This window comes from Haemorhous mexicanus, chromosome 1 (assembly GCF_027477595.1).
Source record: "Haemorhous mexicanus isolate bHaeMex1 chromosome 1, bHaeMex1.pri, whole genome shotgun sequence".
Lineage (NCBI taxonomy): Eukaryota > Metazoa > Chordata > Aves > Passeriformes > Fringillidae > Haemorhous > Haemorhous mexicanus.
This window is the reverse complement of record NC_082341.1, coordinates 20,278,105-20,297,734: the sequence shown is the minus strand read 5'-3', so window position 1 is coordinate 20,297,734 and position 19,630 is coordinate 20,278,105. Positions and strand designations below refer to the sequence as shown.

Genomic DNA, 19,630 nt, shown 5'->3' with positions numbered 1-19,630 from the left:
CAGGATATTTCCTTATTTAGAGCCCAGAGTTTTCTCTTTCAACTAAAAATCTCCAAAACCGAGAAGGAGCCAGCACCAACTGATTCTTTAAGGACTCTACTGCAGCAATTAATTCCATCTCATCTCTTTGTGAATAAGAAGACAGAATGAAAAACTTGACCTTTTCTACAGTTTTAGTTTTCCTCTCATTTGTTCATACTGCTTTTCAGACACTCGGTGAGTCTATTTTTTACTATCCCCTGCAAAAGTGGATGTGAAAGTGGGCATCTTTGTTGTCTTGCTGGTTTCTCAGGGTCTTTAAGAATTTCACATAGATTTACTACTCTAGATTTCATATTTCTGCTAATGGAAGTGATCCACAAAACTTTCCACAAAACAGATATAGAGATGTTGATTTACTTTTAAAGAGATCAGAATATCCAAAATGGGGTAAAGCTGGGAATCAGGAGTCAGGACTGAGTCACATACGTGAATAAAGATTGCCTTCTGGGTACAACTTATTTATTGGTTATTTTTGCTACTGTAAAGTAGATGGACTTCACAGTGTACTTCATAGTCTTTGTTTATATGTGTGACTGACTCACAAAAAAATGAAAAGGATAAAGTAATTAAATAGGGTCTTGCATGTGTATCTCCTAGTCTTAGCATGAGATTGTGTGGGATGAGGTGGAACTTGTGGATTGATGTAAGATGTAGCAATGTGGCTGAGAAGAAGCCAGTAAAAAAAAAAAAAGGAAATATTTGAGAGTCAAGAACAACTGTGGAATAACCATTACAGCAGTAAGAGTAAAGATGAGAGGGATACTTAAGGCTCTGAAGTTGGCCAAAGACAGATCACAGCTCCCTTTTTAAGTAAGTATGATGATAATTTTCAAAGATGTGTTTATTTTATCCTTCAGTTCTTTAGATTCGTGGAGTGGGGTACGTATCACAGCTTCCAAAAGCAGACACTGCTCCATGTGATCTGTGACAGCACTACCCTGTGTAAAAAGGGAGTCTCTCACCTGCTCTGTGAGCTCAGAACCCGACCCAAAAGCAGAAACCTCACCGTTTCCAGTAAGAACTCCTATTATTAGATCCAAAAATTCAGTGAGGGACAATAGCTGGTATTTATGGGACTAGACTAAGAACTTATTTACTGAGCAGTAAGAAATTAAAGACTTTATAATATTTAAAACTTTTTGCCTAAATGGGCAATGAAAGAAGAAACTAAGTCTCAGCTTCAAATTTAGATTTACAGAAGTGAAACTCCTATATATTACTGAGCTGGTCAAAGCAATACAGGGCCCTTCTGGAAGAGCTCAAGAACTATTCTTTCTCTCATACCCTCCCAGAATTTCCCAGAGACTTTCTCCTCTGTTTGCTACCTAAAACTGGCTTGCCCTAACATCCTACACTTGTCCTAAAAATCTACTTTCGTGTGTGGATGGGAATCTCATTGCCTCTTGTCAGCTATTCTCTTAGATGGACAAGGCAGTGATGCTGCATCTCTGCTCCCAGGTGTGAATTTGAGGCACAGAGGGCGGAAGGGCAAACCCCTGCCTTCCTGTTCTAGAGGTCCTAGAATATTCCTTGTTTTCCAAATTTCAATCCCTCATGACCCAAAGCCAGTGAGAGCTGCATGCTACCTGACATTTTTAGGAGCATGCAGCTCTTTGCCAAAGAGGACTTGCTTTGTGTGTCACAGCAGAGCTGCAGTTCTGGACAGCCCTTCCCAGCAGGGTTTACTAATCTCAGTGGATTACAACATCAGGCTGCCTGTAGCTCTTTGGGAGTGCTAACAATCTTGTGTGGCACTCACAATGCACAGGCCCACACCTATAGTATCTATATAGTATCTATATAGTATCTGTATCTATACCACTGTTCTTGTGACAATTCTTGTGATTTGTGGTGCAAATTATGTTGACTTCTTATGATAGATGTGCTAAGGAAAGGATAGTGGATCAAAGCAAGGTAATAAGTCACCATTACATGGTTTTTAATTCCAAAAAAATCTCCACACCATAACAGAACATGTAAATTCCAGAAGGAGCAAGAGTCACAGAAGGCTTGCTCACTAACTCTATTAAGCACAAATGGGACCCCATGGAGATGTATATCACGGGAGCTAAATCTGTAATGCATGAAAGTGATGGCCAACTTCCAATTTTTCTGTAAATATCTCTTGGAAATCTTGAATGAAATGTGCATTTCAGAAGAAGATAAAATTCCATAATTATAATCACATATTTGAAGCTGTCGTAATGTAGTTTATGTGTTCTTATTCCCCTGTATTGTGTTCCCATGTATTTACTGAGCTGTACTTACTTTTCCTTCCCAGAATGAAATGTGTCTTGAAAATGCCATTTGATCCTTGTAAAAATTTGCAGCCTCCTGACATAGGTCAGATCACCATAGAATAAACAGCACATATTTCTCCTCACTAGCTCCCCTTACCATGTGCTCACCCTAACCAGTTATCCTGAATGTTTTGTTTTACAGACAAGGAAATATTCTTAATATTCAATGAGGATACTAAGTTATGTTTAATTGCTCAGAGTTCTGACGCAGTCTCAACAGCTGCTTGCAAGAAAAACAGTGACTTACAAAAATTCAGGTGGGTCTCGGATCATCAGTTAATGAGCGTGGCGTTTGCACAATGCTTGGGAGTGCCCAACAAGAGAAACCAGGCTAAAATTTCTCTGTACCCATGCAAAAAGAAAAGTGAATTCCAGAAATGGGAATGCAGAAATGCAGCCTTGGCAATCCAAGGGGAAGATTTATTTCTCAGTGCTGGCAAAAAAAAAGTAAATATTGTGCTGAAAACAGGATCAGAGGCAATGGATAAATGGAAGATCTATGGAACCATGGATAATTTGTGCACTCGAAGCTACGAAGGTAAAGTTTAAAGGTTATTTTTGGTGGTTTATTGAATCCACTTGTTTGCCATCAGAGATAGGGTCTTTTGACTTTTGCCCTCCTTAGCCTAATACCAGCTTTTCCCCCAGAGGCAATGGTGGGCTGGAGAATGATTAATTAATTTATTCAGGCCTGTATCACTTCATCCTAAACAAAAACAGCTGCTTAGGTTCAGACAGAATGCAGTATGTGTGAAAAATGTACATATTTTTTGTTCTTTACTTTTAAAGCAAATGTGAATGTAGATTTTTTTTAATTGTTAGTTTTAATCACTCTTCCCAGTGGTGCCTAGCAATAACACAATGGGCAGAAACTGAAGCACACAAAGTTCTGCTTGAATAAGAGGAAGAACTTTATTTACCAAGCACTGGAACAGATTGTCCAGTGATGTTGTGGAGTTTCCCTCACCAGAGATATTCAACAGCCATCTGCACACCATGCTGGGCCATGTGCTCTGGGATGGCCCTCTTGAGCTGGGAGCTGGACCAGACAACCCTCTGTGATCCCTTCCAGCCTGAACCATCCTGTGACTCTGTAACTTTGCAATCAAAGCACTTTATCTAACTGCATACTATTACTACTGAGATTGTATTCATATTATTGGATGAAAGGGAAAAAAAATCTCCAAGTTTAATACATCAATATTAAATGCAAGGAAATAATTCCATGCATAGTACCTTCAGTTGCCTATGAGATTTTGGATGCCAAAAAATCCCACAACATTAGGCCACATGAAGTGGAAGTTAAGGCACATGATAAAAAGATAGCATTAGATTTAGAAAATTATATATGAGATAAAAAATATATATATTATATTATATTTTTATATCTATTATATAATAAGTGTATATTATAATAGTATCATATAATATATTATATATAATATATAACATAATATATATTCTATATTATATATAGTACATTTATTATAATATATATAACATAATTTTTATATCTACACACACATATATATGAAATGATATAATAATATATGGGATATAAATAGCTGCAGCTCTTTTATAGCGGTCTGCAGCATGAAACTGCTCAATCTCTAGCTGGTACAGCTGATGATGTAGCCCAGAAGCAAAGGGTAAACTGCAAGACCCACCAAGAACTTCTGTGGAAGACATTGCACAATTGGGGAACTGACAGCAGTTCCCCAATTACACTGGTGTAACACTTATCATGCTTTCTCCACGTAGTCACATGGGGACTACAGACACACATATTCACAAAGCTATATTAAATCTTCTCTTTTGCCCCCTCAGACCTGTTTACACTGTTAGGAAATTCCAATGGAGCTCCGTGTGCCTTCCCCTTCCTGTTGAGTGGAAGATGGTATGCTGAGTGCACAGCTGCTGGCAGGTCAGATGGTCTGTTCTGGTGTGCAACCACACCCAACTTCGACGAGGACCATTTGTTTGGGTTCTGTCCAGCTGCCAGTAAGTCCCACACGCTGACATAGACCCTGCAGCACAACACTGCTATGTCCATGTATCAATATTGAAATGCTGCTAATAATGCTGAAGGCAAAAACCTTGCAGTGGCCTAAATGTCTCTTTCATGCAATAACATCCCTGCAGAAGTAACAAATCTACTTGCTAATAGCCTACAGTAAGGTTCAAAGCTGTCTGGGTGTGTCCATCAGTAGTTAAGACTGAGGAAAAAACAGTGTGCTTTAAATATGGCTCTCTTCAGCATAGAATCACCTGAAAATTGTGATGCCATTCACAGTGGTGCTTTGTTGCAGCCAGGCTCAAGACTGAGCTGAGTATTTGAGGTGTGGCCCCTTTCAGTGCAGAGCACAGAGGGGCAATCACTGCCCTGTTCCTGCTGGCCATACTGTTGCTGATACAGGCCAAGATGCTGTTGGCCTTCTTGGCCACCTGGGCACTCTCTGGCTCACATTTGGCTGGCTATCGACCAGCACCCCCAAGTCCATTTCCACTGGACACCTTTCCAGCTACTCTTCCCCAAGCCTATAGCATTGTAAAATGTGATTAGTCATGGCATAATTTCACAAGAAAGGTATCATTACTGCAAATGTTTGTATTTCTGTTGTGTTCCAGCCAAGAATAAAATTGGACATAGCCTATGAGCTTCTGAAGAAGTTCTCAGGGTAGACAATGACCAAGACACAGTTTTGACTTACTGGCCTCTTTACAATATTCTTTTCCTCCTGGAGATTATAAAATTTGAAGGGGAAAATGCAAATAAAGAATGAAAGGCTTATCACTGATAATGTCATTGACACACCCTCTTTTCTTAACAAAGATCAAGATAACTTGTGGGTCTGAGCCTTAATTGCTCCAAAATGTTATTTCACAAAAAAGCTTGCAGTTAAATTTTGCCATAACACTTTGTGTAAAATGTTTATTGCAAACTGAGGTACTAAATCACCTTTTTCTCACACAGACTTTGACAGATTTTGGAGTACAGATCCTTTGACAGGAACCTACTACCAGATAAACCACCAGTCAGCTCTCACATGGCACCAAGCAAGGAAGAGCTGTCAACAACAGAATGCAGAATTATTAAGTGTCACGGAGATACATGAACAAATGTATCTAAGAGGTGAACTAATAAACAAGAGTCAGTAAAAACTCTTTTGAAAGGCTTTTTTGACTGATTACAAAGGTTTCAATGCTTTAATCACATTACAGTGAATAGCTGATGTAAGAAAATGGTATCTACACTAATCAGAAATAACAAAATTACAGTACATTAAGCTTTTTATCCGTGGAACTTCAGTAAATTGTGGAATTACTATTTGAAATTATTTATATTATTATTATTATTTTATAAAAAATATCTAAGGATTTCCAGCTAAATTAGCAAAAGTTAGGTCAAGCTCAGAAAGCACCACAAAAATCCCAGAAAAGGGAATTAAAAGAAGAACCATTTTAGGAGACAGCCATTATATGGCAATTACATTATAGGACACGTTCTATGATTATATTTTGTGTTAATAAATCTGTATTCTTCATGTATATCTAATGAAAGAGTTGTTTTGAAATGCAAAACAAATTTTATACAATTATAGATTTACGCACACTGTAGAACGAAGATCCTATATCAATTGCATCTCAAGCAAGAAAACTTACTACAGTGTTAATATTAGAAATTCAATCTTTCAATTTTCAAAGCTTATTGTTTATCTATAACTGTGGAATAGCATTAAGTTCAGATAAACAAATATGTAAAATAACCTTTTTCAATTCTCTACCCTCTATCTACAGAAAAAATTTCTGAGTTTATTATCAGTAAACACGAATTCTGTACTGAGCTTACCAATCACTAGGCATACTTTTACTATCTTCTTCTAAACTTTAGAAATGCTAAGTTTTCCTAGCAAATCTCATTAGAATTAAATTCTTTTGGTTATCTAGATTTGATTGACAGCAAGAGATCCTCTCTCTGGATTGGGCTTAACAGTCTGAATCTCAACAGTGGTTGGCAGTGGAGTGGTGGCTTTCCCTCCAGATACTTTAACTGGGCACCAGGTAGTAATCTTTCTGAACAATTTTTGGAATTATAATCGAGAATTATGCTTTTCTTCACTAGATATAACTCACAGAATTTCAAGCAGAAGACCTAAATAACCTCATTTCCTATCAGAGGCAGATAAAGTAAAGCACCCTAGTTGAGCTGTATCGTACTGGGAATGCCTTCAAGCCAGTGAAATTCTCTACAACTTTCACAGGGTCATCAGACCCTGCATCCTGCAAGGACTCAGCTGCCAGTGAGCATTGCTCTTGCAAAGCCTTCCTCTTCACTTCTTATGCTTTTTTTACTTTTCTTCTCTCATTCAAGAGTTCATGGCATTGACAGTTTATCTTTGAAAGTCAATTACTGCCATGGCAACAGGTGGTTGCAGCAAATTCTGAATAAATTCAGGAAGACTGAAGAACTTTCAGTCTTCCCAAGACTCAGAGGAGCCACCTGCTTTTACCTGGCACAGAAGATGAAGGGAAAGTCGGAGCTGCTGAGTCTGGTGGAAGATTTTCTGCCTTCTGAGTCTGGTGGAAGATTTTCTGCCTTCTGTTGAGCAGATTTTCTGCCTTCTGTTGAGCAGGTCAAATTCCTCAAGCTTTGCAGGGCTGAGAGGTCTGCTCTCAGCTCCCTCAGCCCACAGCCCCAGGGCTTCTGTGTCCCCACACAGTGGCTGTGGTCATGAGCTAATCCACACACTTCCAGTTCACTGCAGAATTAAGTGGTAACTTCTGTGGGGAGAGGGGGAAAAAAGTAATTCATCACACTGTGGGCCTCTCTGAGAAGAAAACACTGGCCATTCCCCAGGGATAGTGGTCTTCTGGAAAAACTCTGGGGGTGTTGGTGGAAGCAGCAGGCAGAAGAGAGACAGCAATTGTGAGGGAATGTCAGGAGGTTCTGCTTGCAGCAAGGAGCAAATCTGCATTCAAATTGCAAAGGGACATGCACAAAGAACCACTATTCTGTAATCAAATGTGTGAATTATGCAATAAGCATCAAAAGAAATATTTTGATGGGTACTTCTAAATTACATTTCATTATCTGTGGTAGAAAAAGAATTGTAGGAGTGAAATAATGAGCCCATAATTGACACATGAAAAGGTGATCAGCAAATTGCTCTTTTAGCTGCTGACATAAACCCTTTGCTACATAAAAATAATTTGGTTTTTATCCCATGAAGGAAGCCCTGAGCCTGAGTCTGAAAAACTCTGTGCAGTACTAAACCCCAGAAGAGATGCTAAATGGGAAAACCATCCATGTGAGCTGAAACTTGGCTATATTTGTAAAAAGGAAAAATCTACAAAGGATCCTTTAATTCTTCCATCTGGTATGTCAAGCAAATAAAAAGCCTTTTGATAAAGGCATAATTTGTGTCACTAAAGTTAAATTTAATGGCTATTTAAAATAAAAAGAAAAAGCAAGCATTGCAATTCAGTTTTCTGCTATGATGACAGGTACAGAACATAGCATATTTTTATTTCTTTAGCAAAATATATTTAAATACTGAAAATGTTCCTGGAGCCCACCAACCACACAAGCATTTTTTACGTTATGTTATTATTCACAATTCCATAGGCACTGGGTTAAGCCATAGAGTTTCATGAAAGTATCATGGTCTGCATGGACACGAAAATAAAGTTAGAGATGCTTCACCCTTCCTGCAGTGCATTCTAATAGAAACACTGAGGTTTGTCAGAGAAGGCTTGGGAAAATGGCATCAGTAGGCTCAGAGCAATTCTTGATGGCAAAAAGATGGCAATCTTCTTAGATTGCTATAAATATTTCTAAAATTTTGATCTAGAAAGATGGCAGAAAGGAGCTTCCTTTGGACCACTTTTCTACTATACTTCTCTGTGGTTTATTTAGTGAGATTTGGCATGGAAAGCCAGGTGTGCAGAGAATGACTTCTGCTGCAGTAATAACGCCTTTCCTTTATGAAATATGAAATCATAATTGGGGGAGTATGTTGTGTGGAAATGCTGCTTATGAAATTCCAAATTATTCCTCTGGCCAGTGAATACTTCACACTAGAGAAGCTCTGTAACAACTGGCTCCAGTCTTTTCCTCTTTTGTTTAAATGCAGTTTGCTTTCTCTAAAAGTACCACGAGCAACAACATACAGAATAAACTACATGTGTGAGGAATGAACTACTGCTTATTTGTTACCACCTCCTTTTCATTTTAATTCGTAATTAGCTAAATTTTAAATGTAATCGCAGTTATTCTAGACTTCAGTTTGCACCATTTAAAAACTTGAAATATCCATTGATTTTGAGGAGATGCAGAGTCTGTTAAATGCCCAGAAGAATGGTTGCCCAATGGAGGTCATTGTTTCAAGATTCATAGAGACCCCAAAGAATGGAGAGAAGCTCTAATTTCCTGCAATGAGAGCAGTGGTGACCTGGCCAGTATCCACAACCCTGAGGAGCATGGCTTCATACTGTCTCAGCTTGGCTACAGTGAGTATTTCTACAGGGCAGTGTTTGGTACAATTAGAGACCTGTACAACTAGAAATCTTACAGGATTTAAATAAAATAATTCTTTCTTGCTTTTTATGAATATTTGTAGGTTAGAAAAAATGTGAAAGCCAAAAAACCCACAAGAGGAGTCATTATGGTGTTTTCATTTTCATTTTAATTATTTTCATTTTGATTTTCATTTCTTTTTAACTGCATGAAATCACTTGAAGGAAATAACAGCTCTAGTCACTGCAGAATTTGGGTGGATTATCTGCATCAGACACCTTGTAGCTGTAGATAGTGTAATGTACTTTACTGATAAAGCTGACAAATCTCATTTCCTGCTGATATCTCATTTTTAACTTCTTGAAAGAAGAATGAGAATTACATTTTAAAATAAACCCCTCTGTCTTTTAATACAGATGAATTTGCATTGCTACATTGCATTTTCAGCTCATCTCCATAAAATTTTGCTCCTATGGACTGTTTCAACTTGGGTAATAACACAAATGAATTTCTGTCCTTAGGAGCTGTGGATGAGCTGTGGATTGGCCTGAACGACCTCAAAATTCAAATGTACTTTGAGTGGAGTGATGGGACTCCTGTGACATATACCAAGTGGTTGCCTGAAGAACCAACCCATGAAGTCACTGGCCAAGAAGATTGTGTCATTATGGCAGGAAAGGTGAATCATTCAGTGTAGCACTGTACTATTTGACTTTTGGCTATATTTCTAGAGAGATTTTAAATGCATCTTAGCATAGTTGCTAAGTTGCATAGAATCAGCGAATTATCTTTATTCACTCAGACATATGGTTGCTCTAAATTAAATTTAAAATGAAATTCCATATAAATAGTAAATGTTCATATCTGATTGTGAGTGTACATCATATGCTAAGCAAACCTTAACAGTCTGGCTGTGCCACTTAGCTTAAGATAACATCCCTTCCAAGCTCAAATACCTGGAATCCACTAAAAAGCACAGCTATTCCCATTGAAACAGTATTTTGAAAAGAATGATAATGTTTCTGAAGTAAGAAAGTTCTGCCTCTCTGTTTCTCACCTCTTCCCAAACTACAACTAGGATGGATACTGGGCAGACAGTTCCTGTGACAGGAAGTTAGGCTACATCTGCAGAAGAGACCCACTACAAGGAGTTTCTCAAGCAGCAAAGACTGATCCTGCCTGCCTGAAGGTAAGAAGAAAGCATAACCAAGAATCTTCCTAAAAAAATTTCACAGGCTGCTCTTGACATTGAAATGATCTTTTTTTTTTTTTTCTTTCTTTCTTTCTTTCCTAACAATTGTTATTTCAGAACAAATTAAGGGTGATAATTTTCACTACATCCCCATATAAGGAAAATATGTCAGGCCTATTACCTCTCAGAATTTTCTGTGAAAGGGGCTAAAGCCAATTCTGTGTTTGTCTGCATATTTGCTACATTGTTCTGCAACCATCTGTGGTTATTGAACATGTAGTAGGGACTGGTAACAATTCTGGACTATGCAGCGTGATGCAAGATGATGACAAATCTCAGTACTGAAGCCAAATCAAAACAATAAAATCCTTTTTAAAAGTGAATTTGTTTTGAGCAAGTTATTGTATCCAACCACTTTTTTTCCTTTTTTCCCTCTTTATGCTTTCCTATTTACTCCTATTCTATATTTAGTAACCTTTCCCACAAGCCCATAAGGGGAACAGAGCTGAGACTCATTGTGCTCAATGGAGTCAAGCAGCAGCCAAATACTGAACACAGAGTTTATTTACCTTTCTTGGGTGCAGCAAGCAAATCTTGAGATGGTATAAAAGGGAAAAGTGACTTGGAATTCAGCTATAGTTTTGAGGATTTTGCTCTTCAGTGGTTTCTATGTTACCTCTTCAGTCAGACTTTTTAGGTGACCTGATGTATTGAATCAATTAATTAGTCTACTTACTGTTCCTCTAGCCTCAAAAACCTAGGAAACTTGAGCCAGCATCTCTACTATAATACAGACTAATCTTTTACTGTTTCAAGCAAAGAATAACTTTATTCATCTCTGTGTCCCTCTGGCTTTTTTACCAGTAAAAATTTATCCAATAATTTCAAAAAAGTGAGACTCATAGGCATGAAATCTTTTCTTTCTGCACTGAATGTTTGCTAGGCTGAATTTTCTTTGGTACACTGGAATTCAGATTTATATATAATCATGTTAAGTTATATTAAAAATATGTTGGCTTGTGTGTAGTCATTGAAATTCAAGTGCTAGAACGTATGTTGTTTTTAATTGCAAGTTTATTTCATGTGTTCTTGACAGGGTTGGGAAAGATATGGTTTTTACTGCTACCTGGTTGGACATGCCTCTGTAACATTTTCAGAAGCAAAGAAAACCTGTGAAAGGAGCAGTGGTTATTTAACAAGTATAGCAGACAGGTATGAAAAGAGTTTAAAAATTGTATATCTGATGCAATAATATTGGAATTTTTAAAAAGAGTGGAGAACTTTTTGGAAAAAAACAAACAAAAAAAACCCAGAATATCTTTTTCCTGAAGAAAAAAAAATGAATAAACATAGTGTGGCTTTTCTTACTAAAAACAATTTACACATCAATGTTTTTAGTACTTAACTTTGAAAGAACAGACAACAGCAACTTTGGCTCTGTAAGGAACAGTTTTTCAGTAGAGCACAGCTCCACCCCCTATTGCAGCTGGGACCCAGATAAACAACACATTCCCCATAAGAGGAAATTTAATGGAGAATCTATTCCTTCTAGCTGCATGAAGTTTGGATGCTGAGGAGCGGAAGATGGAAGGAAAGCTAGGCTTAATCCCATCTGACTCCTGTCATTTCAGATATGAGCAAGCCTACTTGACCAGCCTCATTGGTCTGAGCTCTGAGAAGTATTTTTGGATTGGTCTCTCAGACATGGAAGAGCAAGGGATTTTCAAGTGGGTGACTGGTGAAGGTGTTCTGTACACAAACTGGAATACAGCAATGCCTGGTACTCTACTGATGCCAAATGATTTTTGCCTTTTTCTTTTTATATATTCTCTGTATTCTTTACACTTGTATTAAACATATTATGATATTAGAAGCTAGTCCCAGTGCTTCTCCCTATCTTTTTCCTATGCAGAAAGACAAAACATATTCCAGAGCTCCAAAGCCCAGGGGATACAAGGCCCCTGTCCTATCTTGTTTTTTCTGGGAACCAAGGCCGAAAAATAGTGCTTCAAGATATATTTTTATAAATAAAGTTTAGTTTTCATCTGAGGCGGGAGGATATTCATAAATCTATGGGCCCAATTAGGATCCATCCCAGGGGGATGAGAGCTGGCAGATGAGCTTGTAAAGCTTCTCTCCATCATTTACCAACAGTCCTGGCTCACTGGCAAGGTTCCAGATTACTCAAAGCTGGCCAATGTGACACCCATTCACAAAAAGGGTGGGAAGGAGGATCCTGGTAATTATAGGGCAGTTAGCCTGACCTCAGTACCCAGTAAGGTTATGGAACAGTTTATACTGAGTGTCATCATGTAGCCCTTACAGGTGGTCAAGGTATCAAACCCAGCCAGCATGGGTTTAGGAGGGGTAGGTCGTGTTTGACCAGCCTGGTCTCCTTTTATGACCAAGTCACCCATCTGGTGGATGCAGGAAAGTCTGTGGATGTTGTGTATCTGGACTTCAGCAGACTTGGCACTGTCTCCCACAGCACACTCCTGGAGAATCTGGCAGCCCCTGGCTTGGACAGGAGCACTCTTTGCTGGGTTCAGAACTGGCTGGAAGGCCGGGCCAGAGAGTGGTGGTGAACGGTGCTGCACCCAGCTGGGGCCAGTCACCAGTGGTGTCCCTCAGGGCTCTGTGCTGGGGCCAGCTCTGTTTGATATTTTTATTGATGACATGGATGAGGGCATTGAGTCTTTCATTAGTAAATTTGCAGGTGACACTAAGATGGGAGCGTGTGTCAGTCTGTTGGAAGGTAGGAGGGCTCTGCAGAGAGACCTGGAATGGTTGGATGGATGGGCAGAGTCCAGTAAGATGAAGTTTAATAAGTCCAAGTGCCAAGTCCTGCATTTTGGACTTATCCACAATAACCCCTTGCATAGGCTGGAGATGGTGTGGCTGGAGAGTGCCCAGGCAGAAAGGGACCTGGGAGTGCTGGTCCACAGCCAAATGAACATGAGCCAGCAGTGTGCCCTGGTGGCCAAGGAGGCCAAGGGCATCCTGGCCTGGATCAGGAATATTGTGCCCAGCAGGAGTAGGGAGGTCATCCTTCCCCTGTACCTGGCACTGGTGAGGCCACACCTTGAGTGCTGTGTCCAGCTCTGGGCCCTCAGTTTGGGAAGGATGTTGGGACACTTGAGCACGTCCAGAGGAGGCAACAAGGCTGGTGAAGAGCTGGGAACACAAACCCTGTGAGGAATGGCTGAGGGAGCTGGGGGTGTTTAGCCTGGAGAAAAGGAGACTCAGGGGTGACCTTATTGCTCTGTACACCTTCCTGAAAGGTGGTTGTGGTCAGGTGGGGTTGGTCTCTTTCTCCAGGCAGCAACTGACAGAACCAGAGGACACAACAAAAAGAGTCTTAGGCTGTGCCAAGGGAAATATAGGTTGGATATTAGGAAAATGTTTTTTACAGAAAGAGTCATAAAGTACTGGTATGGTCTGCCTGGGTGGAGTCATCATCTCCGGAGGTGTTTAAAAAAAGACTGGGTGAGGCACTCAGTGCCATGGTTTAGTTGAGGTGTTAGAGCTGGGTTGGACTCGATGATCTTAAAGGTCTCTTCCAACCTATTGATTCTGTGATTCTGTGATTCAGAGAGTGTTGAACTGAGGGAAATTACCACACCTCTCATGTGTCTTATTGGTGATTTTTGTCAATTATGCTAGTATGCTAAACTTATAAAACTGTAGTCACCCTGTGGTGGGGTGGGAATTTCATGGGCATTTTCCATATGTGCCCCTGGAGGCCTCCAATAAAGACCAGTCCTTATATTACCCCCTCTATAATATTATCTCAAAAGTGTGTTTCATTCCTAGGTTCTTTAAGGCATCACTACCACTGTATAAATCTAAGCTACCACAGAACTCTCTGTGTTCCCTAATTCTAAACTGTTTCCCAGTTTTGATAAATCCATGATGACACATATGAACATTCTGCCTTTGAAACTTAAGTGTCTTTGATACAAGTATTTGGCACCAGTGAGGCTGCAAATCAAATCTTGGGTTCAGTTTTGGGTCCCTCACTACGAGAAAAATATGGAGATGTTGCAGCATGTCCAGAGAAGGTCAATAAAGCTGGTGAAGGGTCTGGAACATGAGTCTAATGAGGAGTGACTGAGGGAGCTGGGGTTGTTTAGCCTGAAGGAAAAGAGGCTCAGAGAAAACTTCATCACTTTCTACAACTGCCTGAAAGGATGTTGTAATGAGATGGAGATCAGCCTCTTCTCCCAAGTAACAAGTAATAGGGGAAGAGGAAATGGCCTCAAGGTGCATCAGGAGAGCTTTGGATTGGATACCAGGAAATGTTTTTCACAGAAGGGATGCTCAGGCCTTGGAATGGGCTGCCCAGGGAAGGGGTTGAGTTACCATCCCTGGATTGTATTCACAAGATGTGAAGATGTGTAGATGTGGCACTGATGGTTTAGTGGTGGACCTGTGTTAATTGGTTGGACTCTACAATTGTAGAGACTTATTCCAACCTAAATTATGCTGTGATTTTCTATGATGCCATGAAAATATTTATTTTCTGATTCCTCATTTGTTTCTAAGAGCAAAATCAAATTGAGCAGAAAGGATGAAATCCCTTCCAGCCTTAGCAATGGGCTGCCAAAGCCCTGCCTTGCCTCTCCAAGTGAGAGAGGAAAGAGGCAGGCAAGGAATTGTTCATGCACTCAAAGAGAAGGGACTGTGGTGAAGGATTTGCTGGTTTCCTCTTTTCACAAAGCTCCTCCTCTGAGTAGACACTACACTTAATATTTTAAATAGTCTTTTGTAAATTAATTAGATGAGCCATAAAAATGTCAAAAAGAGCCTCTTTAAAAACATTTCAACTTTCTTTTTTATCTCGTAAAGGGAAGGAAGCTGGTTGTGTTGCCCTTAGGACTGGAAATGCAGCTGGACTATGGGATGTTCAGAATTGTGAAGTAAAGGCAAAATTTCTCTGCAAAAAATTAGCTGAAAAAGTCACTCTTCCAGCTGCTTCTGAAACAGTTTTTGATTCCAAATGTCCCTTGGGTTGGGATACAAGCAATAGCACTAATTCCTGCTTCAGAGTAAGTATTGCTTTTTGCTATAATCCTACCTGGGAAAAAGGACAGCACCAAATAAACAGGCAACTAAACATCACAAAATGGCACAATGTAGCAAGCCTTTACACAACTATTCAAATATCACTGCAGCTTTCAGTCTATCAGTGATAAGTAAGGTCATCCAATTACTTTTGAATCCATATTGTAATGTATAATTGTAACGGAAGTTTACTTATTTTTCTTATGGAAGGTGGCCAGCAGATTTATGTTTAGCACACTGAAAACACGGTGTTCTACCTGCATTACAGGGTTTTGTGAGAGAAGAAGACCAAAAGAAAACATGGTTTGAAGCCCGAGATTTCTGCAGAGAAGTAGGAGGAGACCTGGCTGCCATTAGAAATGAAGAAGAGCAAACAGTCATAGAAAACTTAATAAAGTAAGGAAGCAAACTGTCTAATAATTGGTATTTTGGTGCAACAACACATGATACAGTAATAAATAATAGTACTGTTGTTTTGCTCCTGAGATACTTATTTTAAATCTATTGGTTTTCACCACAACAATAAGAAAAGTAACTGAGAAAATGTCTCATATGAGTAATGTTTTCAAAGAATTTTTGGAGCTCCTAAAAAGTGTTATAACCTGCAAACATTTTAAATTCAGATAAAAACCAACCCAACAACAGAATTTGTTGAATGCTTCTCCACAGACCCTATTCTAAGTTTGTTTAGTAAATAATTTTGAAAACAAATTTTGTCTTCTAGTAGCCTGAACATTTTATTTCTGAGAAAAAACCACTATAATCACAACATCAATGCAGAAAAATAACATGCTGTGTTTTCAGTACAACCATTTGCAAAACAGGAAATTTTAAGGTGTGAGCTTCATGTACCTGCCAATGAGAATTTGTTGAACAACAGTACTTTTTACTTTTAAAATTTCTGCATTGAGGTGTTCAATAAGTGTCAGAGTTATTGTCCCATGTAACTTTTAAAACTGAGCAGAGCTAACAACATATATCCTCCTCCACCGTACATTTTTTTCACGCTCTAGAAAGAAATCCCCATCATTTCAGCCTTTCTGGATAGGTTTGCAGTGTTTGGATCCTGATGGTGGACTTTCCTGGAGTGATGGTTCTCCGGTGAGTGTTTCATCATGCCAGTTTCCTTCTGTTCTGACATTTTTTCTGTTGAAGTTTCCATGACTGGTGTGTAAAAACGGTGTATAAGAATTTCCAAAAATGCCCATTTTGCACCTGGGTAAGTCTGAATCATTATTCGTCATACTAGATTGGAAAAAAAACAAGAGGCCAATAAACCCTGAGGTTATACCATCACAAAAGTGATAAAAGACTAAGGACTATCATCTGCAGAAATGATTATCCAAGTCACAAATATATAAGAAAGGTCTCTCCTGAGTTTTCTTAGTCTCTGATGATAAACTGCCAGAGACTTTTTCCTGCTTTTTATTTATAACTGGACTCATTTGAGTCCAGTTTTTGTGGGACTGCTACAGTCAGATGCTGCATAAACACTGCAGAGTGTTTGTAATTACTTAAGTAGCTCACATTGGCTTCACAGCTAGAGGAGGAAAAGGAGTGGTTGGAAACTTTTGCTCTACTTCTCATTCCTTACAGTGGACAGTTTTTTCCAGTGTAGATTAAAATAAAAACCACAGGTATGTTTTCTCTGTAGGTGAATTATAAAGATAAAGCAAGAGACTATTTTTATGATGCTGCATTTCAAGATTGTGGAGCAATCAGTGAAAACCCTTCCTTGTCATGGATTAAGGAGCACTGTGAATACAGTCATAACTGGATTTGTGAAATAAAAAAAGGTAGGTTACTTTTTACTCTAATCTCACCATAGGAAAAAATTCAAGTTAAATCCATTCTATCATAACAGGAAACTCTACAAGTTACATACAGGTAAAAAGTTTTGTTTATTTCACAGGAATTTTACATACAGAAAAGTAGGTCAAGACCTTTGGTATACAAGATTTCAGCTGTTAACAATAAACTTTTTTGTTTCATTATAAAAAGTATATTCCATGATAAGCTTTACTAAAATTACACTTCTCTATGTAATTGTGTAATAATGGAAAATATGATGAAAGCAATCTTAAGAGCTTACCTTGCAACATTCACTGCTCTGCACAAAAGCAGATTTTTGTCAAAACAGAAATTCTGACTGAAGGAGAAAGAGAGGACCACAATACAAACTAAAAAGAAAAGATAAATAGAAGAAGAAAAATATTATTTTGACTTTCCATATTCCTTGTGAAGTGAAACTACACTCCTCTGCTCAAATGTTGGTACACAATAGCAGAGCAGCCACCTACTCTAAATTAAACAACACTACCAGCATTATAGAATCAGTCTTCTTGTAAGATGACAGGTAAAGACAAGCCTGTAACAAAAGGCCTGCTGTAACAAGAAGACGGTAATGAAAGCTTCAAAATTTAAGACAGTTTCACATCTTCATCACATACTAGTAGAAAAAGCTCTACTTCTCTGTTTTTTTTTCCTCAGCTATTGTTGTGAAAAATATTCAGTGAAATTAGAGAGGAATAGCTATGTGTTGGGCTACATATTTTACTTCCCACAGTAACAGCAATGTTCCTCTGGTGGCTCCCTCGGCTCCTTCACACCAGTTTCAATTACTGCTTTTCTAAAAGACATAATTTCTGTGCTACTGAATTATTCAAAACAATTTTCTAACCAAGGCATAGTCTCAGGTTCTTATACTTATAAAGCAATAATCATAAACCTCTATCTCAGAGAGATCTTGTGAAGATATTTTTCCTGCTAAGTTCCTTTGTGAGTTCTCTGCATAATCACCACGGCTAAAAATCATTAGCAAAGTGTCAATAGTAGCTGTTTACTGTTAATTAGTAGTAGCATATGAATGGCAGAAATTACAGCCTGAAGAAATTGCCATCATTAGTCAGCAGTGCATAATGGCATGCTGAAATAGACAGATTACTTCATACTTCCAGAACAGATATATTAGGTTTTTTTTCTTTTAAATCTTGCAACTGTTTTCTTTTTAAGGTTGTAACCAATCATACAATAGATTATTTTTAAACGCTGACATATTTTTTTTTTAACCCAAGCATATGTTCACTTAATAAAATGTAATTATGCATACAGCAAGACAAACATTGCAATAAATTCCTGTAGGGAAAAAACAGAATCACAGAATAGTTTGAGTTGGAAAGTACCTTAAAGATCATTCAATTCCAACCCCCAGCCTTTGACCAGATTGCTCAGAGCCCCATTCAGATGGCCTGAAGATGATAAAGTTGACATTTGTTTTACATTTTTATAGCTCTTGGCCTTGCATGTTTAGAGAAATATTTCTCCAATATCACACTCCATGTGATGTGGAAATTTTTTGTTTAAATTATTTTTCAAAAAGTGGTAATGTAATTCTTGTCAAAGCAGCTACACAGAAAAGTTTACCTAACAAATAAATTCTAATAAAATGTTAAATACAAATAATATAAATATAAATATAAATATAAATATAAATATAAATATAAATATAAATATAAATATAAATATAATAAATATAAAGTAAAAAAGCAAAAATTTGTTCAGCATTTGAATTTCTTGTTCAAATACAACACAATGTCCATAAAGAATTGTTCAAAATCTACCAACGTTGGAGTATTTTCTCTATTTAGTGTTCTTTCAGAAACAAATATTCAGACTAACTTCAGCCATCCAATTTAGGCAATATTCAAATATTCAAGATGCTCTTATCAAAAATCTACCAAGACAGAGATGTAGGCCTGTAATGCATCTTTTATTCACCAAGCATCCATTTCTAACTTTGTACCAAAGATACCATATAATTATATTCTGCATTGAATATTTAAAATGTGAAGAGTTAATAGACATTAAAAAAATTTCCATTAATTGAGCACTTATACTGGCTCAATGTTTGGGAAATATTTTACACCATCTTTTTTTTATCCCATTTCATTACAGGGACACCCTTGAAACCAGAACCTCCGGGCCCTTCTACCAGTAAGTTTTTGCTTATTTTCACTTACCTGAAGGGTGGTGCAATGTAACACCACCAGCTTTGTGTAAGAACTGAGAAGAATGCAGAGATTTCTTGTCTTTTTGCAGCATATGAAGTCACAGAAGATGGCTGGATTGTAAAAGGAGACAAACAATATTTTTTCAGCCCAGAAAAGACCTCTATGGAGAAAGCCAGAACATTCTGCAGAAACAATCACGGACATCTTGCTACTATTGGAAATAATAATGAAAGAAAATTTTTGTGGAAATACGTAAGGGAAGATTTTGTTATATTATACATTACATGGTTTATATACCCTTTGTGCATATCCTCTGCTTGTGAAGTGCAGAAGAATGTCCTTGTTGCATAATATTACCACTTTTACCAAATATCACTACTGTTAAAATTTTATTAGGATTAGATTTAAATATTCTATGAAAAAAATATTTATTCTACTAAATGAATCTTCACTTTAGGAAAACAAAAAACCATGTAAAAGAATTTACTGTTTACTGGGATGGGTA

The 19,630-nt window shown here is 38.0% G+C and overlaps 1 protein-coding gene across 6 annotated transcripts in view; it reads left to right on the top strand.

The window, feature by feature from the left end:
• Positions 1–31: 31 nt before the first annotated feature.
• LOC132325162 (macrophage mannose receptor 1-like) overlaps positions 32–19,630 on the top strand; it is a 33,811-nt gene continuing 14,212 nt past the window's right edge. For 2 of the 6 annotated variants that reach the window (XM_059842219.1, XM_059842172.1), the window contains exons 1-18: positions 32–216; positions 2,485–2,880; positions 4,170–4,343; positions 5,317–5,475; positions 6,291–6,404; positions 7,574–7,720; positions 8,670–8,852; positions 9,381–9,538; positions 9,938–10,048; positions 11,148–11,263; positions 11,683–11,831; positions 12,768–12,806; positions 14,900–15,099; positions 15,384–15,511; positions 16,129–16,216; positions 16,770–16,911; positions 19,070–19,108; positions 19,214–19,377. In XM_059842219.1, coding sequence (XP_059698202.1) covers positions 147–216; positions 2,485–2,880; positions 4,170–4,343; positions 5,317–5,475; positions 6,291–6,404; positions 7,574–7,720; positions 8,670–8,852; positions 9,381–9,538; positions 9,938–10,048; positions 11,148–11,263; positions 11,683–11,831; positions 12,768–12,806; positions 14,900–15,099; positions 15,384–15,511; positions 16,129–16,216; positions 16,770–16,911; positions 19,070–19,108; positions 19,214–19,377 — 2,577 coding nt within the window. In that variant the 5' untranslated portion in view covers positions 32–146. The remainder of the gene's footprint in view (positions 217–2,484; positions 2,881–4,169; positions 4,344–5,316; positions 5,476–6,290; positions 6,405–7,573; positions 7,721–8,669; positions 8,853–9,380; positions 9,539–9,937; positions 10,049–11,147; positions 11,264–11,682; positions 11,832–12,767; positions 12,807–14,899; positions 15,100–15,383; positions 15,512–16,128; positions 16,217–16,769; positions 16,912–19,069; positions 19,109–19,213; positions 19,378–19,630) is intronic. The other 4 variants (XM_059842190.1, XM_059842180.1, XM_059842209.1 and 1 more) reach the window with 4 other exon arrangements.